This window comes from Haemaphysalis longicornis, unplaced genomic scaffold, assembly GCF_048455015.1.
Source record: "Haemaphysalis longicornis isolate Haplotype H1 unplaced genomic scaffold, Haemaphysalis longicornis Haplotype H1 scaffold_7, whole genome shotgun sequence".
In the NCBI taxonomy this organism is placed as follows: Eukaryota; Metazoa; Arthropoda; class Arachnida; order Ixodida; family Ixodidae; genus Haemaphysalis; species Haemaphysalis longicornis.
Window position 1 is genome coordinate 190836290 of NW_027526422.1, and position 26118 is coordinate 190862407.

The following is a 26118-nucleotide window of genomic DNA, read 5'->3' on the forward strand; positions in this document are numbered from 1 at the left end:
CTGACAAGAGTGTTTAACATGTTACCGGAGACACCAAATGACTTGAGGTCACTGAGGATCCCGTACCGCCAAGCGGTGTCGTAGGCCTTCTCCAGGTCGAAAAACACAGTTACACAATACTGTTTACGAACGAAGGCATCCTTTATATACGATTCAACAGCTACGAGTTGATCGTTCGTGGATCCCCCCGCCCATAAGCCTGCCTGGCAGCTCTCGAGAAGACCGTTGTATTCAAGGAAGTACACGAGCCTGCGATTTATCATCTTCTCGAGAAGCTTTCACAGGCAGCTCGTCAGGGCTATTGGACGGTAGCTTGAGGGGGACAACGGGTCCTTTCCCTCCTTCAAGAAAGCCACTACTATGGCCTCCCTCCAAGAGTGTGGAATGTGCCCCAAAAGCCATATTTTATTATATAGATGTAGAAGTGTTACAAGTGTGTCTGCGTGTAGGTGTTGTATCATTGTATATATGATGTAGTCTGGGTCTGGAGCTGAGGGTTTACATGTGCTCAGAGCCGCCCTGAGCTCATAGAGTGAAAACTCTGACTTATAAGGAGATGTTGACCTATTGTTATCTAGTATAGGCTTCTTTTCAGCCGTTTGTTTGTGTTTCATGAAAGTGTTTGTGTAGTGTGCTGAACTGGCCACGTGTTGGAAGTGTTGTGCGAGTGTGTCAGCCTGGTCTTCGAGTGTGTCCCCTGTTGTGCTGACCAGAGGCAGGCTGTGTGTTTGTTGTCCTTTGAGTTTGCGTATTCTTGTCCATACTTTCCGTGTGTCTGTGTAGGAGTGTATTGACGTTATGAAGGAACGCCAACTCTCTCGTTTTGCCTCACAGCGCACACGTTTTCGTAACGCCTTGGCCCGTTTGAACAAAATGAGGTTACCCGACGTGGGGTACCGACGAAGGACACCCCACGCCTTGTTCTGGGCCTCTCGCGCCCGCCTACAGTCCGCATTCCACCACGGCCTCCGCTGGTTGCGCGGGGCACCAGAGGCGTGGGGAATGGACTTTTCGGCGGCGTCGAGGATGTGCGCCGTGAGCAGTTGGGTAGCTTCTTCAACGTGTAAGTGTCCTATGGATGTGTGGTGTAGTTTGGATGTCTCTGTAAATGTATTCCAGTTAGCTCTTGCTTCATTAAACCTTTTATGGGAAGATGGACTGCTCGGGCCTTATATAGGTTAATGAAGTGGGCAAATGTCACTACCATATGGGTCCGTGCCCACACCCCACTCAAGACATGGAAAGAGAATTGCAGAACTAACAGCCAGGTCAAGATGTGAGTATGTGTTGTGACCTATGTTATGGTATGTAGGCTGTTTATTGTTGAAAAGGCATGCTCCTAAACATTTAAGGAATTTCTCTATCAGGCGACCTCGGGCATCCGTTCTGGAGGAGCCCCAAAGAAAGTTGTGTGCATTAAGGTCGCCTGTAAGGATGTATGGTTCGGGCAGCTGGTCGACCAGCGCCTCGAAGTTAGAGCTCGTACGTGCAACAGCAGGAGGAATGTATATTGAGCATACCGTTATCAACCTATTACATATATATATTGTGCGGATGGCTACAGCTTCAAGGGTGGTGTTCAAGGTGATAGGGTGGCATGCTAAGGATTTGCGGGTTATTATGGCAACACCGCCAGAAGAGTGTGTGCAGCCGTCCCTATCTTTCCTGTATACCAGGTAACTATTCAAGAAATTTCTGTGTTTTGAATTCAGATGTGTTTCCTGGACACACATTATACTTGGCTGATTGGCATGCAAAATCTCATACACGTCGTAAGATTATTCAGAAGGCCTCTGCAGTTCCATTGAACAATATTTTCTCTTCCCATTATTATGTGTTCAGAGCTACTGGAGTGTGACTATTTATGTAGGGCCTTTCGAGGCTTGGGTTTCAGAAAGGGGTTTTCTGGCCTTCTCTACTGACCTGGACGTCGCAGCCCGTTCCTTCCGCTGCGATGAAAGCCGGAAGGGCTCGACGTCCATGTCGTCATCTGAAGGCAAGGTGGTGCCCAGCGGACTGGGCCTCCTTGACGTGGTACCCTTTCGGGTGTTCTTTGCCTGCGCTGCCAGTGCCGAAGGCGTGGGGAGCACCACCGATGGCACAGGCAGTGAGGCGGGAGAGGGGGTCGCTGCGACTGACCCCGTCTCCATCTCCGTGCCCTTGCGTGTGCTTTGGGCCGGTGGAGAGGAAGCATTGGATGCAGCGGCATCCCCAACAGACGTTGTTGCCACCACAGCCGCTGCTGGGTGAGCGAGCGGTGTAGAGGCTGGTTGGGCTGCAAGAGGCAGCCCAGAGGGGGGGTGGTGGATGCTCAGCTTTTAGTCCCAATAAAAGCTGAGCATGCACCCTGTGATGAACTCAGGGTTCGGTGTTAATGAACAACGAGACGAGCACACGGAGTCAATGACGACAGAGTCGCAATATGAAGGTGAAGCGTAGAGGCAGTATATTGTACAGAACGGGAAAACGGGGATGCGCAGGACGGGACGGAAAAAAGAACAAAATTGACAAATAAAAGAATGAAATACAAATTGAGAGGAAAGCGTGGATAACTCCTTCCCTGTCGCAGTTCGGTGGCGATTCGTGAGAAAGCGCACAAGCGTAAAGAAAACCAGAACAGTCTCACTGGTTCAGTCGTTGTGACTCGGTCGCGAGTGGCTCGATGGCTCCACGCAGACCGGAACGGAAGGCGAAGAGACCAGGCGCAGCGAAAACGGCAGGAGAGGGATCCCGGCGCTGTTGCCCGGTGCAGTAGCGGATCCGGCTGGTGACCAGGAGGTACCTGGCGATGTCCCGGTGCGGTAGCACGGGCGCCTTCGATGGGTGTATTCGCAGCTGATGCAGGCGCACCCCGAACGCTCGTCCGCCCAAGAGCCCGGTCACGTTCCTCCACTTCTTCCTCTTCTCTTTCTTTCCTCGAGGCGCATACCCATTAGCGGGTGATTGGCCTCCTCTCCTTCCGCTGTTTTCTTTTCTGCGCCTGTTTTCTCCCTGGAGCTCATCACATTACCCCCGCCTTTAGAAAGTGGTTTGGGGTGAGGCCTCACACACACTTTCAGAAGGCACCGGTAGGCGAAAGGTGGTGCAGGAAAAGAAAACAGAACAGTGTTTGCACAATCAACACATTTTTCGAAATGGCAGTAAGCATCGTCCGGACACCACAACACCTCACGGCTGAGACGCCAAAACAAGGTTGAAAATGTTGACCTTAGGGCACAGATGCTTATGCTCATCGTGGTCCGTATGTGCGCTATTGGCTTGTCGTTTTCCTTCCTTGAAACCGTACTTTCCGTTACGCACAGGCCAACAGTCGGCATCTTTCTGAAAGGAGTGACGCCCACTTCACTTTTTAGATTTGCCTTCTTGCACGGCTCACAGGTCCTAAGAAATCTTCGGACGTCGGCGTAAACATTTGGCCAATAAACATTTGTGATGAGTTCACAGGGAGAAAACAGGCGCAGAAAAGAAAGCAGCGGAAGGAGAGGAGGCCAATCACCCGCTAATGGGTATGCGCCTCGAGGAAAGAAAGAGAAGAGGAAGAAGTGGAGGAACGTGACCGGGCTCTTGGGTGGACGAGCGTTCGGGGTGCGCCTGCATCAGCTGCGAATACACCCATCGACGGCGCCCGTGCTACCGCAGCGGGACATCGCCAGGTACCTCCTGGTCACCAGCCGGATCCGCTACTGCACCGGGCAACAGCGCCGGGATCTCTCTCCTGATGTTTTCGCTACGCCTGGCAGCTTCTCCTTCCATTCCGGTCACCGTGATGCCATCGAGCCACTCGCGACCGAGTCTCAACGGACTGCATAAGTGAGACTATTTAGTTTTGCTTCCCGCTTGTGCTACGTCTCGCAAATCGCCAAGAAACTGCGACAGGGAAGGACTTATTTACGCTTTCCTGTCCATTTGAGTTTCATTCTTTTATTTCACAATTTTGTTTTTTTTCCCCGTCCCATTCTGCGCATCGCAGTTTTCCCGCTCTCTGCAATATATTGCATCTACGCTTCACCTTCGTGTTGTGGCCTCTGTCGTCATTGACTCCGTGCGCTCGTCTCGTGGTTCCCACCACCGAACCCTGAGTTCATCACAATTGGCGTCCGCGACAGGACCTCTTCAATAACATCTCGAAGAGGTCACGAGGCTTGTCCAAGAGGCGTGAGGACAGAGAACCGACATGGAGGTGGAAAAGTTAGTGGCCAGTGGAAAGGAGCTGGGATTCCGCGATGCCGAGCTGCGGGAATGGGTTAAATCGGAACAAGACCGGTTGCGCGATGAAAGGGCGGCAGAGCGGGAAGCTCTGAAGGCCGCAGCAGAGCTGGAACGCGCTAAGCAAGAGAGCCTGAGGCTCAGCTTAAGGCTACAGGAAGGCGCGCAAAACAGCCCACAAGCTGAGGGCTCCGTGGCAGCCCAACCTAACCACATGCCCGTCATGTCGACGAGCCCGCATAACTTTATCCCCCCATTTGATGCGCGCAGAGACGACCTGGACGCATACCTCCTAAGGTTCGAGAGGGTCGCTGCAGCTCAAAAATGGCCGGAAGATAAATGGGCCGTCGGATTGAGCACATGCCTCACCGGAGACGCGCTCTCCGTCATCGGGAGGATGACGCCAGAAGATTCTCTGGACTACCAAAAAGTCAAGCTGGCGCTCCTTCAGCGGTTTCGTTTTACCCCTCAAGTGTACAATGACAAATTCCGCCAGGCGAAAGCTGAGGATGGCGAAACCGGAACTCAGTTCGCGACGCGACTTTCCGGTTATTTTGACCGATGGCTCGAAACGGCTGGTGTTCCCAGGACGTTCGAAGCTTTACGCGACAAGATGATCGCGGAGCAATTTTCCAAGTGTTGCTCGTCCCAGCTGGCCATTTTCATTAAGGAAAGAGACTGTAAGTCGACCAAAGAAATGGCCGAAGCTGGCGATCGTTTCCTCGAGGCACAGGATCTCAAAAACTTGGGAAAGGCCCAAAACGAAAAGAAAGAGTCGCAAGTAGACCTTCCGTCCAAGAAAGGTCCTAACTGCTTTTTATGCGGGAAAACCGGGCACTGTGCCACAGACTGCAGGATCGCGGTACGAAATGTCCGCTGTGATAACTGCGGAAAACAGGGACACAAAACTGAAAACTGCCGGTCCAAACCCCCCAATAAGAACCAGGTCTCGGCATGCATTTTTGAAAAACGCCGTTCCGAAGGACCCCGAAAGAACGATGACGTCAAAGGCAAACGGACTCAAACCCGTGCAGTGCGTGAAAAGCGCAAGCTCCAGATGGGAAGTCTAACCGCAAGCCTGCCTGTCGCCACCGGTCAGGTCTACGGACGACTCATTTCGGTCTTACGAGACACCGGAAGCAATACTGTCATCGTGCGTCGGAAACTCATTCCAGACAGGTGTCTCACGGGCCAAGCGTCCACGGTTCTGTTTGTGGACAACACCACGCGGTACCTTGAAGAGGCATACATCTACGTCAATACACCGTATTTCACAGGACACGTTCTGGCGAAATGCATGGCTGACCCCCTGTATGACCTGGTACTGGGGAACATACCTGGTGTTAGGGACCCCAACAGTCCTAACCCTGCATGGAAGCCACAGCAACCAAGGCATCCAGCAACTCCAGCGGTGCTCGGTGGAGAAGCACATCCTTCTTCTACCGACGAGAACACCCGCCGCGTCCATCAGAAGGTACAGCATAACCAGCCGGCAAGTCCCATCATGTTCGCTGGTATTACCAGAAAAGAGATGCGCCAACAGCAGCAGCTGGACAAGACTCTGGTCAACTGCATGAAGATAGCAGCGACAGAGTCCTCTTCCGATAAAGAGAACCCCTGCAAGTTTGTTCGGCAAAAGGGGCTGTTGTACCGTCGGTACTCGTTGCCGTCTGGCCGCCCCATACAGCAACTTGTAATTCCGCATCCTTTTAGAGACGCGGTAATGAAGAAGGCCCATGAAGGAGTACCAGATCATCATAGATTCGTAAAAACAACCAAAAGAATTCTCCGGGATTTTTATTGGCCAAATGTTTACGCCGACGTCCGAAGATTTCTTAGGACCTGTGAGCCGTGCAAGAAGGCAAATCTAAAAAGTGAAGTGGGCGTCACTCCTTTCAAAAAGATGCCGACTGTTGGCCTGTGCGTAACGGAAAGTACGGTTTCAAGGAAAACGACAAGCCCATAGCGCACATACGGACCACGATGAGCATAAGCATCTGTGCCCTAAGGTCAACATTTTCAACCTTGTTTTGGCGTCTCAGCCGTGAGGTGTTGTGGTGTCCGGACGATGCTTACTGCCATTTCGAAAAATGTGTTGATTTTGCAAACACTGTTCTGTTTTCTTTTCCTGCACCACCTTTCGCCTACCGGTGCCTTCTGAAAGTGTGTGTGAGGCCTCACCCCAAACCACTTTCTAAAGCCGGGGGTAATGTGATGAGCTCCAGGGAGAAAACAGGCGCAGAAAAGAAAACAGCGGAAGGAGAGGAGGCCAATCACCCGCTAATGGGTATGCGCCTCGAGGAAAGAAAGAGAAGAGGAAGAAGTGGAGGAACGTGACCGGGCTCTTGGGCGGACGAGCGTTCGGGGTGCGCCTGCATCAGCTGCGAATACACCCATCGACCGCGCCCGTGCTACCGCACCGGGACATCGCCAGGTACCTCCTGGTCACCAGCCGGATCCGCTACTGCACCGGGCAACAGCGCCGGGATCTCTGTCCTGATGTTTTCGCTACGCCTGGCAGCTTCGCCTTCCATTCCGGTCACCGTGATGCCATCGAGCCACTCGCGACCGAGTCTCAACGGACTGCATAAGTGAGACTATTTAGTTTTGCTTCCCGCTTGTGCTACGTCTCGCAAATCGCCAAGAAACTGCGACAGGGAAGGACTTATTTACGCTTTCCTGTCCATTTGAGTTTCATTCTTTTATTTCACAATTTTGTTCTTTTTTTTCCCCGTCCCATTCTGCGCATCGCAGTTTTCCCGCTCTCTGCAATATATTGCATCTACGCTTCACCTTCGTGTTGTGGCCTCTCTCGTCATTGACTCCGTGCGCTCGTCTCGTGATTCCCACCACCGAACCCTGAGTTCATCACACACCCCATATGAACTATGTTCGGCGGCTATCAGATGTCCTTCAACAAATTCTTCTTTCCCCAAGCAACAGTGCTTGCATATACGTGTACTGTTAGAAAATAGGCCAGTTGTTAGTTCCGCTTCGTCCTGTGCTGTCTTTTTTATCTCGTCCTCACTGTTTATTATTTAAGCGCTGTGTAGTCTAGTTATGCAGCAAGAACTTCCGTCTGCTGGCGCCCTGTCAGTTACAACTCTGAACAAGTCGAATCAGCACATTCCGATGACCCAATCACGAAATAATGCATACAAAATTATAACATCGCCTTTGGTTATCTCAGCTTTATCGTATATATATTTTGGCTGATTGGACTGTCGACTTTGCATTTGTAACACAGGCAGTTTCGCGTTTAATCCGTCTTTCTTGCAGAAAAGGGTTTTTATATATATCGATATTTTTCAATTAGCGCCGCAGAAACGCTTCGTTTCGTTCGCACTGTTCTTGGATGAAAGACGTTTTAGCTCTTGCGGTGGCGACAAGCCGCTGCTTTTGAAGAACGTGCGGCAATCATCTCGAGAATGGGAATGGACTTCCAGCAGGTGGTTCCGTGTTTGTAGAAGGGCATATCGAAGCCGATTATGATCCTTTTACTACATCTTGATTTTTCAGTGCTCTCATTATATCCACACGGCTCGTTTCACTTGATATCTTGCACTATGATGACATAAACGTTGAAAAAACGACAGTGTGTTTGAAATGAGTGAAAAGAACCAAGTATTGTTCCACCAAAATATTAAAATGAGGGATAGGACCAGCATCAAAGCAGGATGCTATAGCTATAAAAAGAATAGCACTCGCGGCTTTGTTTTCCTTGTTTAAATTTCTCAAAAGGGTAGTAATGTGTTAGTGATTAGGCGTGGGCATTTAAAGCCGAACAACGATCTGTGTTCTTAAAGTGCCGTAGGATGATGAGAAATGAACACTTACTTTGAGCAGACATTGTCCCGAAGATCTTTATTACAACTTTCACTGTGCCGCCCATACGTGCACGTTTTGGAGTGATTTTACCTGTTGTATACAAGTAAAAGTTGTAGTTTTTTTATGCTTTTTATTGTAACTGATTTTTTACTTATTATTACACTACTACTTCCATAAGAGGACCGAATATTTTATGCTGGTAATCCCGGCAGCCGAACCAATCAACATGATTTTTATTCACACATCACAACATTATACGCGATCAATATAGAAGTAAGACAAGCTAGGTGGGGAATTAAAACAAATGTCGAGAGGTATTGCGGTGGTCATCAGCTAAGCTCGTATAGTTCTGCGCCGCTATTAGCGTTGCCATAGCTTCAGACATTATCAACTTCAAAGAGGCTGCCAGGAGGGACAGAAGAACCTCCGCTTTCAATTCCACCACTGCCGCTACTTGCGGCACGTGTGGCATCGTTCACCCGGCTGCCGCCACTGCCCAATGAGGACGTGCCTCCAGCGGCATTCGAAACTGGCTGAAGGGCCCTAACGACGTTGCTTAACTCGCTTCCCGAGAAACCTTCTGCCGCTCGATTAAGGTTTCCTGAAAACCTGTTGTCCGCACTAGTTCCCCCTAGAGCGTTACTAACACCACTGCGCTCTAGCATCGACATGTAAGTAGTAGGGTATCGGTTTATACCAAGGTTGGGAGCCCCAGTATTGCGGCCACCAGTTCCCAAGCCACTCGAAAACCCATCAGTACTGAGGGCGCTTCCGAAACCAGTCCTTCCCAGACCAGCCCTACCAATTGTGAGGCCCCTACCACCGGCAGGTCCTCCAACGCGCATGCGGTTCCCGACACTAGGGGGACCATTTACTCCAAGATGTCCAGTGGCACCAGTACCTGATCCCCCACTTCGGCTTCTACTCCCGCCTAAGAACGTGCTCCCGGAGTTATAGCCATAAGAAAGTGCGCGCTCATTGCCAGCTCCACCGCTTCCCTCCAATGCAATACCATGCCGATTGTTACCACCACTGTTACCAACGCTTCTTCCACCACTTTCCTCTAAAAACCCTGAGTTAGCAGTATTCCGTGGACCAACGTTAGTCCCACCTCTATGAATAAAAATTCTAAGGGTGTTCGCCCTGCCACTGCCAATGGTTCCACTGCGGCCGGTTCCTCTCGTCTCAAGACCTCGGCCACTGAAAGCGTTGACGAGTCCAAAACGGCGCGATGCCACACCGTTTTGCAACCTTGACATCTCTTCGCTCAACGCTTTTAGTTTTTTGTTCTCCTTAATAAGTTTTACTATTGAGTACAGACAAATAAACCGCTTCTTCCGTTTGAGCTTGTTATGATGCGATGAAGTGCTGCGGCAAACACTACCTCCGCACGTGCCCATCTGAAAAAAGAACAAAGAAACCGTCAAAAAAAAAACAACGGGCTGGTTCAGAGCACTTCGAGGTGCCTCCTTTTTGTAATCCCAAATATGGTAGAATCCTTAAGTGAAAATATTCTGTAAATTTAACCCGCTGATATGTAGAGTATTTGAAATTTGACGAATGATACTTGCTGGTTGGGAAAAATCTATTTCCCTATATTGTGTCAGGCTACACTTTTCCAACGTTTTCAACTTCACAATCAGTTGGCATAAGGTCATTGAGATCACATACACAAAGTATTTCTGACGGATATTGGTAATACTATTACAGTGTGTCCAATACCTCCAAACGTGATTAAAAATCCGAGTTTGGGCAACTCAAAACGATAGGGTCATTCTTTTTATAGGTTCCGCTATTTACAACTTTCCTTTTGCTTCCTCAATAGAATTCTCCACCAATAGAATAGAAATGTTTGGTGGTACGAACAACTTTGGCCCTTTTGCGTGGCCGCTGTTGTGCCAAGGTGTGCTACAGGGTGGCTAATATATGACGAGATACACAAATGTGTGCACGTAATGATTTATTCTACACTTTGAACCGTAAGTTGCATAGAGATTTTCGAAATCTTTTCGCAGCATTTACCCGGTTTACGTTCCTTTAGTGCGAAATCATGATGGCTGATGGCTTGCGCGAAAAGATTTCGCCTCCCGCATGTCAAACAAAGCGCCGTGCATTTGATTAGTACAATTTGATAATCATCATCAGCCTACTGAAATCCACTATAGGACGAAGGCCTCACCCATTGACCTCCAACTACTCCTGTCCTGAGCTGCTCGAGTCCACACTTTACCCCCGAATTCCCTTATTCCATCTATCATCAGATTAAAGGCCTGCCCCTCCTTCTAAACCTATTTCTTGGTATCCACTCTATTACTTTAATGTCCACCGGTTGTTCGTTCGTCTCACGACAAGGCCAGCCCAAGTGTACTTTTCTTATTTCAAACTGTGATATCCTCTACTCTAATTTGTTTTCTGATCCAGGTAGCTCGTTTCCTGTCTCTGAGTATTACTCGTTACATTATTCGTTCCATGGACCGTTGAGCTGACCTAAATTTTCTTTCTAATTCTTACGGGTTGAATATAAGTTTAGGTCCGTTGCGGAGAAGCTTCCCGTCACAGCAGGCGTGTTTATTTGGAGCTGCCGAAGTCCCAAATGTTGCCATGTAAGTTCTAATCCCTTTTCACTACTCCTTAATAACGTTATAGAGCACCTTTTTAACAATTTGAGCCTCCTGGCATAAATATATTTAGAGATGTAACCGTTCTTCTTTTCGGCATACGGATGACCATGTCGAGTTAGGTGTCCAGGCAAGTAAAACAAATCTGTCTACCTTGCGCGACAGGGCGGTCCCTTAAAGGGGCACTGACACAAAATTTTGAAGGTGACATAACGTCACCAGTTGATTGTTGTGAAAACACATAAATCATCTGCAAGATACCAGCGGCAAATGCAGCCTATAACATATTTAAAAACAGTTTTAAAGTACGCGAAACGGAACCGAGCAGCCAGCGAAGGATCTCACGCAATCGACATTACCTGGAGTGAAGTAAATGAACGACGTCCAAACATGTCGCGAGATTGTGCTGGCCGCTTTCGCACTACCGGCGTTTCTCGCTGGCTCGCCACTCCGACCAGAGGTCGGAACTTTTGCCCTCGAGCAACGAAGGATCCGTTCGTTGGCGGCGGAGGCACCGGGATTTCGTTGGCTCATCGGGCGGCTGTGCGTGAGCTAAGTTCTACAGTGATTCCAGACACTATACTTTAATAGATTTTATTACCCTGGAGACGAAGAGCGCACTGAGTGAAGCACGCGGTCGCTGCGCAGCCGGCGGCCACGGCCTCGAAGTGGCGCAGGCCGGCGCAGGTAGCTCGAGCGATAGCTTGTTACCGCTGCACGGAATGGGACGCAAGGCTCAAGCAAGTCAGCACATACGAGAAAGGAGTTCATGATGCGATGGCGAATTGCAATAAAAAGTGTCAACTGCAGCGCTTAGGATAGCGGAAATCGAGTATCCACCGCATTGTGATGCCTAACATACCTGTAGGCAGACCTATTGGCATATGTGCCTAGAGACCTGCGTACAGGTCTGCCTACGCTGGGAGCAAACGGCCTGTATACCTTCCGGTTGCTCCGAGCGCGCGTTTTCCCAACCAATGTCTCCAGTTTCGCGCGACGTTCTCTAGCCGCGGCAGCGATTTGCACTCGTGGCGCTCGCATCACGTCCACGGTCGCTGTTTAGTTAAGCGGCTGACGCGATCATTACATAAGGGCATTAGCAGAAACTGCCGCCGACGCAAAATCGACAGTGCTACGTTAGCACTGCTCTGCGATATCCGTCGGACAGTCACGTGAGCAGCTTTGTTTACACCAAATGCAGCCTCTCGCGGCACACGCTAAAACCAAAAATGCGACTGGCGGTATGAAAAAGTTTTTAACTAAACAACAATCGCGCGCTGAAGCAAATGAGGTTTCTACACGTGATAAACAGGTCGTTAGCTACTTATCGCAACAAAGAAGATGCAAATTTTTGTGTCAGTGTCCCTTTAAAGAACACACTCGCGATATCGCGCGGCTGCTCCTATAGTTAGGCAAGTTAAATCAGCTCACTAAGTGCATTTTTGGTAAAGTTACAGCCTAAAGCCAAGGTAAACAGCCCCTGTCACAGTTAGCCCTATTTAGCAAGCCTGCCGTGAAACATTGCAGAATAAGCAGTAATAGACCTAGCTTAGCCTGTAAGCAGTTTAAATAGTTTGAAGAACACGTCCGCTGCCTCGAACCGGCAGTTAGAAACAACGAAAGGCGGAAATAACAGCATCGTCGATACGTTATGTAAACAAACCGCAGTAGCCGCAGTCCTAACCCGTCAAGCCGCGGGATTAAAATAAAAATGCACACTATTCGTTAGGTAGGGTCAAAATATTGTTCGAAAAAGATAAACGAGATCTTTCGCAACAACGCACACTGAGGTAAGAAGGGGAAAAATTCAAACTAAGTGCAGCGCTGTGTCGAAACCACCATGCCCATATCGAGCTAGGAGTATGGAGGCGCCCGGTGGTGAAACAGGTATAATCGCCTAAATTTGAATAACCCAATAACTCCTGGGGGCAGGAAAAGTTAAACCTCTTGCTGTGATTACCCGAGCAAGGACTACCTAGGTATCGAATCGGCTTTTGTGTAAAAACAGGGAAATAGTTTTTGAACCCTTGTCGCGGTCTCAAGGTTCCAAAGTTCTAAGATCACTGAGCTAGTGTTCAGTTGATTTCTTCAGAACGTCGCGTATAAAAAAACTTAATACCTTGAAATGCGGTCTCAATGCTACTGCAGGAGTACGGGGCAATATAGTCCACGTGGAACGTCTCTCGCGTTCCCTCCCTTTTTATTCTGGCTCTGCCCCGTAATGAAGTGCTGCCGTCTCTGCCCCGTTTCTTTCCTGTAGGTATGGAGTGCTGCCTGCCCCCGAAGTAACCATCATGCGATATGAAAAATAGGCTACAGTAGAAAAGTTTAGCCATGCAAGGAAGGCTCATATAGGCACAGACAGCACCCTCTCATTACAGAAGGATCTGGCCACCTTGTTGCAGTACATGGCCGCCACCTCGAATAACTAACTCAACTCTCGTCCCTCAGCACTCAGCAGCTCTAGAAAACCTGTCCACGGCGGCGGACGGGACAGCGATGCTGTAGAAGGTGCTAAGAATCTCTTCGTCCGGAGAGTCCGCCATTCGAACTTGACAATGGATACGTTCAACGTTGGCGTTGTGTCTAGCGGGGGTAGCTTAGCTGTACTACTAGAGGAGCTCTCGATCATTCAATGGGATAACATAGGGTTAAGCGAAGTTAGGACAGGAGAAGGCCTCATGGAGCTCACTAGCGGCCATATTCTGTGGTACTGTAGACCACAAGAAAAGAAGAACACGGAGTTGGATATTTAGTCCACAGAGAAAAAGCCGGAAACATGGAGGACATTTTCAGCATTAGCAAGCAACTCGTGGCAGTTGTGACCCACTATGCGAACGATACAGGTTAAAGAGAGTACAGGCCTATGCGACAACAACCATGTATGATGATGAAGCCGTAGAACAGCTTCTATAAGGATGTAGAATAAGCAATGAAAAAGGCCACAACACGGTTCACGACTGCAATGAGATATCTAAACGCAAAGGTCATCAGGAGGCGAATGGGAGAAAGGTCAGGGAAGATACACTGGTAGGATTTGGATAGAACCAATACCCAGAGGTTTATGAATGTGGAAAGCGTCCAGGGAGGCAAGGAAGGAGGCTGTCGTCGATAGAAAAGCTACAGAAAACCGCGGCTTTCAATTTTGAGGGTTAATTTGGGCTAACCATCAAGTTGGGTCTTATGACGGGCGCAGCAACGTCATACCCACCGTATGTCGTCTTATCAAGCCTTCATCGCCCACTCCTTGTGCTGAGCACGAATCTTTGCGGAAACGAGTTCGGAACATGAATATACGGAAAACTTCAGGAATGAGGCTTTGTGTTGAGGTTACACAAAATGCCAGTTTGCACGCACAATCCAATAGTGCTTTCACAGTGAACGGTTTCGTTGTACCGAACGATGAATAACGGTTGTTTCAACAGCGAATATGTTGAGAAAATCGCTGGTGTACAGCATCCGCAGTTAAAAATACCAAGAAAATGTCGAGCGCTCGTGCACGCGTGTCTCGAGCGCACGTTCGTCAAGCAAAGCATACTCGCTTAGGGAGATTGTTTGGCCAACAAAAAACTCGAGTTCCCCGCGTGCCTCCAGTGCAAGTTCGTCAAGTCCAGCTTACCCACTTAGGGATATTGGCGAACATTAGGCACAAACAAAAAAAAAAAACTCCAGCGTTCGCTGCCTCATGGCAACACTTACTCGTAACAAGAAACAGACATCATAGAGTGCACCCCTCGTTCGTTCATCCTCGTGTAGTCGTGCGCATGCGCTCTTTACTGTAGAAGAGCGGCGACTTTAATGACGATGCTGCTGTTGGCGATGACTCACTCTACATGGCCCTCCCGCGGATAGTTTACCTGGCCAAGGAAGAGACTGCGCTTCGAGAGGCTCGGCATGCAAAGCATCCGTTGGGGACGATAGCTGCAGCTGTAACGAAAGTCGAGCTAGTTGGTGCGGTTGCATCGTTCTAACAGCGCAACAATGACGGGTATAAAAACGAAATACAAGCTCAGGCACTGTCTTTGTCTTTCTTTCTTTCTCCCCGTCATTGTAGCGCAGTTACAAGGAGACGGTAAGTCGTACTTGCAGAGTTGCGTACGAAAACGTTGACCAAAACGACGAGCCCTATCTGGCCTTGCTCGACAAAAATTCATTTTATTGATATGCCACCGACGTCAACGACGACACCAGAGCGATAAACTTAACGTTGTGGCTGTCAATGATCACCTACAAATAATTCACCATTCAAGTCTTGCGCGTGGGTATGTCACAAACTCGAGCGTACGACATCCAAAAGTACTGTATAGCCTTTTCATATTATTGTACAGCGATTCTTGTTACAGTCGTCCGATTCATAGAGTTCGGTTCTAAAAATTATTACTGTTTTCTAATTGGGTGCCCTGCTAGAAGATGTGGGGAGTCGACTCAAGCGACCAAACAACCCCACCGAATCCACAGGGCAGAGGTGACGAAGGGGGTGGCCGTCTCATGTGCGGCTTTCGCCGACCAGAGCGGTAAGAATCAGTCAGAGCCTTGAACGAAAACAACACAACGACTTATATTTGTACAGGCAAAAGACTGTACAAGCACGAGGACATGCAACGTAAACGACAGGAAACTTAGCATGGATACAAATGCGAGCAACAGTTTAAAATTAGACAAAATGATACACTCAGAAGTGTTCACAAATGGTTATTACGAAGTATAGTCGTTAGCTAAACAGAAAACGAACAGTGCGATGCATATCAGAGACAGATTCCCACCATATTCACCTACCGGGCCTGACTATGCAAGGCTCTCGGAGGCGATTCGGCTACCTGTGAAGCGTGGCTTCGTCGTAGGCTAGGCCGTCCGAGACGATCACGGTGATTCGACGCCCAGGAGTACGTTGGAGTCCTCCAAGGCACGGGTCGCCGATGGTGTGGTGCGCAAACTGGCAGAAGCCGTTGTCACATCACAATGTCCAAACGTAGCTGATTTGCTTCGGCGCGGCTTCTCTTTTTATAACCTTGCCGGCGCGGAGAGAGAGGGCACAACACACAGCGCACCTCCCGCCGCCGAGCGAACTACTTCCCTCTTTCGCCCTTCTGGAATCATCGGCGCGCCTTAGCACTGGCCAAGCTACGCTCACCCCCTCGAAAGAACTCGAAGCTTCGGTGAAAGCTGAGCGGCGGAGCTTTTATTTTGGTATTTTCTTGCCGGCGCGCCGGCAAGTAAGCGGCGTTACGGCCGCTTAGTTCGAGAGAGTTCCAGTGTTTTCTCGGGGACACAATGAGCGAAAGCGATTTTTGAAAGGTCTACCTTGATACATTTTGATACACGTATCGCCGCTCGGGCCAGAGCAGAAATACGTCCCCAAAAAATGGCTCCAATTCACGCTGTGAAGGTGTTTGGAAAGCAAAGCATTAAACGACACCCACAACAATTGCGCAGGCTTCGTCACTAGAATTCACACACGTGGCTCTACAAATAGCGAAACCAGAGGTCCTTCCAGCCGTTACCTGGAATTCGCGAGAGTGGCGTCCTTAACGGAATAGCACTGTCGTCCACGGCCGGGCTGGAGTGGCGGGGCCGTCATTCCAGAGAAACAAAACGGAGAAGAGCGTCTTTCCAAGGGTGAGACACCGGAACCTGGCCATCCTGATGTGCTATCTTGGGGTTACCACACCACGCGACACAAGCGCACACACCGATACAATGCGGCGTGGGAGCTTAGTGATTCCCATTTATAGCGATTTAAACTGCAGTAGAACCCCGCTGTTACGTTCCTCACCCCTCACCGTTGCGTCTTCCTGGCTGTTACGTTGCTTGTCATCGGTACCGACATAGCTCACATAAGATATCATTATTTCGAACGCCGCTGTAACGTCGCAACTGTGGGCCAGTTCCCGTATGATGCGAGCCACCTGACACTCCGAAGCCGCTTGGGCACCGCCATTGTAATGGGCTGGCTACAACATGGAGGAAAATACAAGAAGCCGCGAGCGGGTTGGAGAGGCCGTCACTAGATGCCATTCATCGAAAGTACTACCACCATCATCAATGTACTTACAACAGAAGTTTCGCTAGGGTGTACTATACGTTTTATAGTGGCCCGAGCGGAGCGCCTCTCCCATTGTTCCGCCGGGTGGACTTTCGCGCAGAAAATAAAACCGGTATAGCGGCGGCGCTGCTGTCGACGACCACTGAACAGCCGGCGCTTCCCGGCTCGAGCTCCCAGCCTGTGCGCGGCAAGATTTGTGTTGCTCGCTGCGGTTTTTTTCTTGCGCAGCGGATTTATTTTGGATTATGGGGTTTAACGCGCCCGCGCTGCACAGGCGATAACGCGAGCGGTAGTGGATGGCTCCAGATTATTTTGACCACCTGGGGACCTTTATCGCGCGCCGAAATCTCCAAGACACATGCGTTTTTCGCTTTGATCCTCCATTACAAAAGCGGTCACCGCGGCCGCGAATCTAACCCGTGCCTTCGGTCAGATAATTTAGAAGGTAGACGCACAACCTTATGACTCAGCTTGAGCAAACTTTCAACTAGTACGACCCGACATAAAATTATGGACCCGCCCCCTCCAAAAATACTCCCTCATTTTTTATCTGTATACTGGAAACGTTGTTGATACACAGTATTCTCTCGTAAACTGAAAGTCGTAAAATTAGCTGAAAATTTTGAGATAAGCGCGGAGTTTCGAGTTAAGTCAAATGCAGATAATTTGTGGTCCTGTCTCCTAAATAACAGCTAGTGCTGCTAACAAAACCACTGTTGCACAGGGGAAATTTCGTAATAAAGGCACAATATTTGGCAGGAAAAAGAAACTTTTAATATTGCAGAAGAAAGAACTGTGCTGCGCTCGGCTGTTCAGCGTTCGCACCTGCATCCTAAAAAAACTTACTCGAGCTTGTCAATGCATCGCATCAATTTTTGGTCGCCACCGCTACACTCTACCTTGTTAGAAAGCAGACGCAGCATGTACGTTGTTTCTGCCATTGCAGGCACTTCTGGGGAATCATCCTCGTCCACATGATCAGCTGCGTCGTCCACAGAAATCTCGATGATGTACGCGTCAGACAGCATTCTGGTAAGCGGGACGCGTGACCGCGTAAAATTGCACTTCACGACCGTGTTCGTCGCGTAGTGGGAGCTATGCATTCGAACAGGGGCCTTATCAGCTGCCTGTAGCAGACTTTGCCTCGTGTCCTCTCTGCCAGTATTCCGAGGTATTCGTGGTCCTCCGAAAAAAAACGTTTCGAGATAACGTGGGAAAATGCGTAGCGCCTACAGGAGGTGAATACGTATACACGGTGAGAGAAGGTAGCGACTTGAGATATTTTGAGATAGCAGAGTTCGAGTTAACGAGGGTTGAACTTGACGGACAGGCACCAGGAATGTTTTTCCTTTCCCCTTCTTGGCTCGGCGCGTGAAGCAAAAAGCGGCGAGGCGCACACTCTATAGGCTCCGAAATTTAAGTTCCTATTTGGAACTAAAATGCTAAGAGCCTTCTTCCGGGATACCCCTACCATTGATGTGGGTGTTTTTGTAGTCGCAGCAAAATTGTGAATGAAATTTGTGCTTATTTGATTCAACCCCTTTCTTTGCCGAATGGCGATTAATAGAATGTTGAGGGAATAGTTCTACGAAAGACGGAAATTGGGACAACTTTGCTAATCGTTAGTGGGCTTTCTTATTTTATTAACCTACTATATCGCAGGCACTCGGCAAGGAAGTGTGTACTGAAAACGAAGTGCCCGTTCTGTAGACCAGCTGCTGCTTCCTGCACGCTACGGGAAGATGCCGCTGTGTTTAATACCTCTTGTAATTTTGGCGGAATTCTGAACCATTTCGAGCATTTTTTGAAGTTTATTAGCAATTTCTAGGACGTCTTTACCGGTTGCTTCAGCGACAAGGAGCTCCACCTTGACAGCCTTATGGATGTGCTGGCCCTTATTCACAACAAACACCTTTTGGGTCGTTGGGTGCGACGAGCACAGTGAGCTCTTGTCTGCAAATTTGGTTGGGTTCTGTATACGTTGTGACACGGATTCACTTTTATATATAAGGTTTAAACGAGTTCCGTTATTGCATGCTAAGGTGGGCGTAACAGCTTAAACTTAGCCGCCGCTAATGACCGAGGAAAAGTTCTGAAAGTGCGTTGGCCGGAAATGTCACTTTAAATCTCCATGTTAGCGTGCCTAAACCATTACCGCAGACTTTGTGCATGATTTCCCATGTTACATTTCATTTGCTGGGCAATTGAAAATGAAAACAAAATGTGTATTTTGTTCCAGTTCTGTTGATATAAACCTCCATGTTAGCGTTCTTCAACCTTTCCCTCCATAGTAGACTTTGTGTATGAATTCACTTGCTATATTTCGTTTTTGTGGCGGTCAATATATTTTGTAATCTATGTTTTGCTTTGGTTTTATGTGGGTGTTTTTGTAGTCACAGCGAAATTGTGAATGAAATTTGTGCTTTTTTGATTCAACCCCTTTCTTGGCCGAATCGCGATTAATAAAATGTTGAGGGAACAGTTCTATGAAAGACGGTTATTGGGACAACTGAGCTAATCGATGGGCTAACCCCTTTTTAGTTAAAAAAATCGCGCTTTCGCGTGTCACCTCTTCGGCCAGGCGACAGCATTATAACACCACGTTGATCCCTAATTATCACAAGCGGGCCACTGCGCGCTGGTATAATAATAACTCACGCAATACAAACAAACACAACTGATGATATTTACCCTCATATCTGCAGTCCGGGCGTAAATTTCAACACAATAAATAAATTTTTTTCTGAGAAGCCACCATCCCAGTCCTCATATTTTTTTGTCATTTGTGTCGGCCAATTATGTTCATCAAACAACACACTAAGGACACGATCATGAAGCAATCATGAAATGGTTTATATCAGGTAATTTCACGCAAAATGCTTTTTGATGGGAAGTTGTCATAGCAAAAATGTCACTTCAATTACTTTATTTACAATCATCTAGGAATGCTGCCCGAAAGAAAAATCCGTAATTTTTTCTGTTATTGTAGAGCGGAAAAGGCTAAATCCACGCAAAATGCACCACAGCGTTTATTTTTCATTTCGTTACCCATAGTTCATTGTATCTATATACATTTAAGCAGTCGGACCAACCCGTAAAACAAATTTCGAGCGCTCCGCGTGTAAAGCAGCAGCGCTTGCAGTCCCGGCGGGGTTCCCGACCAGCCGCTGCTTACAGTGGTTGTTGACTACAGCGCCGCCGCTATTTTCTGCGTGAAACGAGCACCTCTCCGGGCGGCCAGTTGGGCCGCTCTAAAAAGTTTCACTTCGGAACGCCACAAGTGCGGGTTGTTAGCGCCACCCCACTGTTGTAATGACGCTGCGCTGCGTGTTTAGATTAGGTCAACCGGGAAGAGCGCGACCTTCCAGTACCGCGGCGCGGGCCGGTGCTCACGCCGACCAGGCGGTGGCGCTGCGGTTAGCGTTGAGATTTTAGGGCCCTTAGTTACAATAGGTCTCGGCGCGTCGTCTGCTTCTCCTTCCTTTCTACTCTCAGTGCTTTCTACACCACCCATACCGTCACTTGCACCTGTTTTGTAGCAAAAAGGCCCATTATTTTGGAAGAACGCAACACTCCGTTTCGGTGGTTTTCTGCATGACATTGGCGTGTTTGTTTTGACAGGTTCTCAGGCAAGTTAGGCAAAATACGGGGCACCGCGTTTTCCCTCAGGGTCCACCTGCCTCGCTGAATCCTTAGTTTGACCGTTCACGATGTGTTCGCAACAGTTGACGATGTCTGAAGGCTCGCAATGAATGTCACAGCCATATGTTTGTGACGTAACCTTGAAGTTTTTCCGTAGAATGGCACTTCCCCACGCTTCCAATCCGTCAAGATCCCAGGGCGTCTAGAATAAATACCGCGGCATGGACTTTGCGCTGCCGAAGCAACCTCGAAAGGCAGCCCGGCGGGCAGCACCTCAACAAACCGCACCGAGACTTCACAGTTCCCCTAAAATATGTACGCAAGTTGACAGAACAGAGTCAATACGTGACGTGATGGCAACAATGGAGCTCTAGGTAGTGGGCGATGTTGCAACGCCAGCTAGACGCCGGCCCATTTTCGTGGCATTCCTCACTCTTACGTTTTCCCGGCTGGTACGTTTTGTTTTCCCGGTCCGGTGAAAGACGTATTAACGGGCTTCCAGTGTAGTTAGTTTGGTATCTTTGAGAATTGCGAGAAAACTGAGGGAACTTTTATAATGGCATTTTTTAGGAACCAGTGGCTATTTTCGCCTTTTCTAATACCTCCTAAAACACAACCGAAACGGTAATCACCAATTTAGAAAACGGAGTGCCATTTGTGGCAGGCAGTGCGCGAAAGGTAGCACTTCTGTAGCGGCCAGATGTCTGTATGTCGTCTCTAAATTTCGTTTTCTTGCCAGGTGAACAAATACTTAACGTATGTTTGCCGCACGACCACTTAATTCCGTCGGGTGCAGCTTACCCTGGAGGGGCTGTCGAGCAAGTTAATCAAGCCCTGCGAAGGCACTGCGCAATGAACGCGAAGATGCACGAAACTGGCCCAAAACAGCCGTCGCTAAACAGATGACAAAGCCGAAATGCCGACGCCGCCGAAGGTGAGTAGACGGGGAACGCTGGTTAAATTCGCAGCGCTATCTCTAGTGTGCTCCGTGGGTGAAACCTTCCTGCTGCTCCCTCACAACGCCGACTTCTTCGAGGCGTTGGGAGTTGGTAGTGGCACGCCACGAAAGAACCGCTGGCTGGTAGAGCTGGAAAGCCTTGCTTTAAAAATTGGCGCAGTTTGCTCTCGCAGTGCAAGGCTGGATAAACAGCCGAGCTGGCGGCACCTCTCCCGCCGTCGGAGACCCGACTGTTGCAGCTCACAATTATTTCGGAACTGGCCGGTGAAGATTTTCCATATCTGGCAGGCGTGGATCGTTTGGTCGGCATGCAGCTTTCACACCTTTCCCAAAATGGACGGCGTTAGCAAGCGCTATAACCCGCGGCCAATTGTCCAAAGTCAACGCTCTTGCTACGAACCCAAAGGAAATGCTTTGGGCACGGAATCCGATGATAGCGCAATCGGATGGACGCCAGTCTCATGACGTCAGGGACCCCGGTTCAATTTAGAACACTGGAATCACATTTGTTATTTTCAGCTGGCGGCACATGTTATTGTTCCCCGCCGCTGTAGCTACGTACCCCTCGGGCCTATGGGGTGGCCCAGTGGTTCTATTGCCGGTTTCACGGGGTAACGGTACCAGGTACGATTCCCGGGACTTGCCTAACCAAATCTTTTTCTTGAAGCTTCGAGGTATTTTGGTGCGAGAGATGGACGAAGGTCGGCATAAACATCTCTGCTGTTAAAAGTGAGAGAGAAAGACACAATTGTGCATGAAATATCCAACAAAATGCAAAGGCACAAGGCCGAAGCAACCGCATATCACCGCTGCGCCTTTGTAAACGTATCACGCAGGCATTTCGTTACGTAGCGAGTGATTGATACGGCGCCAAAACGAGCGACGTTAAAAAACGAACTTCCCGGTATGTGTGCTATTAGGAAGTGTAACGCCGTAAGTCGCAGTGCATTCAAAACATGATTTTTACCTGACCTGAGACGCATCATCGGTTGGATATGCATTTTCAGTGTCTAAGTTGATTATTAGGCACCATTTTCAAAAACACTAAATTTGAAATGAAAGGATAGTTATACCTCGTTATCTCGATGTAGAAAAAACCGAGAATTTTTTCGAGATTCGCGGATTTTTGAGATAAGCAAAGTTGGGAAAATTGCCGTGAAATATCGAGTTCTTTGCAAAAAAAGGCGCTACCACTTACAGGATCTTCAACAGCGGCTTCCAATCTTGCTTTCCATAAAGGTTTGAAAGAAGAAAAAAAACATACAAAAGACGTTCACCCGCTGGGTGCCACATGACGTGCCACAGGGTTGCTTGACAAGGTTGATATGCCTCTAGGCTCAGACGTCGGGTTTGGGAAAACATCGGCTTTGTGGTAGGCAATGGCTAAACGAGAAAAATACCGAGGGACTTAGGTGCGGCAGCATCGCGCGAATTTTGTGAACCGGTCCGCGGGGACGACATTATCGTTCCACAATCAGTCAATATTCCCAGATATCCGCACTTTGGCTAAAAATACTTCAAAATAAAGGGCAACAAATACGCGGGACGTATAGAAAATGGTTCGGTGCCGCGGGAAATTTCGGCTTAGCGAATTTTTATATGTATGAGAGTTCGGGCAAACAGTGTTACTGTATATGCCTGAATGCGTGTGTCTTTCTCAGGTGTGACTGCCGTCAACGCCCAAGACATCTCTTTTGAAACTTGCACCTAAATCTTTTTGTGAATTCGTGTGGTGTGCGAAAAAGCTTTGCTGTTCGTCCACTTTGATCGGGCCGGAATGGGGAGTTGTTTTTAATGTACCACGGAAGCAAGCAAGTAACGTACTTGCTTTCACGCTGGTGGAATAATATGGTGGAATAAAACGGTGAAATCAAATGGTGGACTAAAAGGATTACAGGGAAACTGAAGGCAACTAGCAAATTGGGCTCAAACAAGAGTTAAACTGCCGGTATCCCTCTCAGCGTTTATTCGGCGGCGAAAGATGCTTTAATTGCCAAGAAATTGCCAATGCAGACACGCATTTTATCCCTCGCGCTGTTTCATGACGTTTTGCTTGACACAAAACGAGGCCGGAAGCGAGTGAGACAACGATGTGATCTAGCAAGAAAACTAAAACCTACAAATGAATCACCGCGGCCGCACAAGCCACTTGCCGCGCTTTCGGCGCATACGAAAAAAACAAAGTGTTGAAAGATCCTCAGGCTGCCGCTCTGTGCGCGCCAACCATGGGGCCTGGGCGTGTGATGTAATTAAACCAAGTGAATGGGCTGTGAAACCTTTTAATTCACCTACAAAACGTCTAGCGGAAACGCCGCCGCAGCGAGAACGACGTCAAGGGAGCTCCTAATCTTTGCAGTCTCGTTGCGGGTAAACTAACTTCAGTCATTTTGGTGCACTCAGCTATATGCGTGGCGCCATCTGTTGTTTCCTCATGGAAGCGCCCCCAATGCATAGCGTGAAAACGAGCCTAGGTACTCCGGTGTTCGTGTACCTAAATGATAGTACGTGAGCATTTGCCTACTATTCTCACGTGCGCGTGCACTTTCATCTAAAAACACGAAAAAGAAATTCAAATTTGCGGCTAGACCCGTGGGCTTACGTAACGCAGCCTTGGTATTGGCGGTGAGCGCAACCACGGGCGGCGCTGCGGAGCGCGCCTCTGTGACGTCGGCTTAGGGATTCTAGCGTTTGTCGTCTGCTTCACTCGGGCTCGCTCTCTCTGCTGTTTCTTTGCGCGCGGTTGACTTTTTGTGCTTGTCCGTAGCAGATCTTGCGTATGCGAAACTTCTTTTGGTAACAAAAAACTTAAAATCGCATAAACTATCTCAAGGCGTGACTTTAAGTATAGTTTTTTGATACCGCTCCGGAAAAAACATTGCCGGCGTCGCCCATGCATTGCTGCGAAGCTGGTCCTGTGCGGAGCGCAAAGAGTCGGAGCTAGGCGTCAGTTTCTGTATTCAGCAATCTTTCGAACAAAGGTAACAGCCGGAGTCTGACAACCGACAACAACGAAAATGGAAGACCAAAACAAATTCCAAGCCTTCGGGGCTGTGTCGGCTTTGGCAGAAGGCATTACGATTCCAGCTAATCGTATGTAAGGTAAAATCAATCAATCAATCCTTTATTGGAAGAAACCAAAATACATCGTGTGCTACAGGGACAGAGACTAAAGGCTAAATCGCCTGACGAGGACTCTGTCCCTCTTCAGTTTTGGCAACCTTACAGATTTGGTTTGGCAACCAAAACAGATTTGGCAACCTTACCTAACGCTCAAAACTATTGTATCAAGTAACTTTACGTTGTCACGGCATTAAAGTGTGCCGACATGCAATATGGGCACAAATAATGTAGGTTGATTTCCAAATAACCTGCTGTGTGTATAGGCGCGTGCTGGTTTTATACCAGGCTTCTAACCAGTATGGGGGCTTATTGAGCAAAACGAGTTACCTGTATGGCAAAAATACAGTAAGACTATGTTTGTTCAGATTTGGAGGGATATTTCGTTACATTTGCCACAGCCATATACCAATATTCAGATAGGCGTTATAGTAAAACAGCACTCCAGAGGGGGAGGACGAGGAGGAGGAGAAAACTTTAACACTAAAATCGAGCTGGTTAGTGGGCAGGCTCCTCAGTCCAAGACGAGAGAGTAAGAGTAATTTTCTTCAATTCGTCGACCGTCATCCCGAGTAGGCCAGGATTTGTTCTGTGCGACTGAAGGGGTTGGAAAACAATAAAGAGCTGTTTGGACATACTCATCGGTTTCGAATTGTGTTATACTGAAGACCGGCATGTATACTATTTATTGCGTTCGTTAGCAAGTATATCAAGCCTTCAACACCGTAATAATGACATAATTGTTCGGGTTGAGATTGAGTTCGTTACGATAACGATGGTTCGATAGAAATTCGGCGGACAAAAGCCGCCTTCGAGTACTGAGGACAACGCTATCTGAGCCGTTTCGCGGTGGCGCATATAGCACAAACCTTCTCATTGCATTTGCATGTGAATAAACAACGCACGCTGCGAGTATGTACTTTTGTGCGCAGCCATAAGGAAATCCCATTTCTGAAGAAGGTGCTGTATACCTTACAGCCCGAAGAAAATATCCACACGAACTTTGTGAGCCTCGGAAACATCCCCAAACCTCCTAGGACGTTTGGGATGGTGCAGAAAAATTAATGAGTTGGGCACAGAAAAAAACATTCATCTAACACAAGTCAACAACAACGAAAGAAATAGAAGACATCCGTTTTATTTCCTGCTGTGCGACCCGCTGCTTGGTGCGTATAGCATTAGACTGCCGAGTCTTCATAAGAGCATCTCAGAAACAGTTTAGGGAAGCCTACGCATTTTGAATACTTATCGAGGAGCTCTGAGCACTGAAACTCGCAAATACGCTAGATAGGACGAGGTACGCACGATCGTCTGAGCGATGCTCTATGAAAGTCGTTCTCTCTCTCTTCGTGTGTTGTAAACTTGTGGGGGATAATGCATGAAATTATTCAGAGCTGTCAGAATCTGACTGAAAATACGCTTTTTAAAGCACCAAAGCATCAAAGCGGGCGATTTCCAGTACAGGCACTGCTGCCAGTTACAAGCGGATGACCGCGGCGCGGGTGTAGCAGCGGCGCGAATGTAGCAGACGACAGCGGAGCGAGTCCCTAAGCCGACGTCAGAGCCAGGGGGCGCCACTCAAACATCTCACCGCCAATACGTACACGCAGCCTTGGTATAGGCCTCCTGCGCTGGAGTTTTGGCGACATGCAGCGCCCCTAGCGGCCGACGCCTCTGGGTAGTACAAAAGCAGACGACCCTCGCCG

The 26118-nt window shown here is 48.6% G+C and overlaps 1 protein-coding gene across 1 annotated transcript in view; it reads right to left on the reverse strand.

The window, feature by feature from the left end:
- Positions 1–8064: 8064 nt before the first annotated feature.
- The window catches only part of LOC144145649 (uncharacterized), a 68557-nt gene continuing 50503 nt past the window's right edge, over positions 8065–26118 (reverse strand). The window contains exon 5 of the mRNA XM_077677317.1: positions 8065–9434. Within this exon, the coding sequence (XP_077533443.1) occupies positions 8412–9434 (1023 nt within the window). The 3' untranslated portion in view covers positions 8065–8411. The remainder of the gene's footprint in view (positions 9435–26118) is intronic.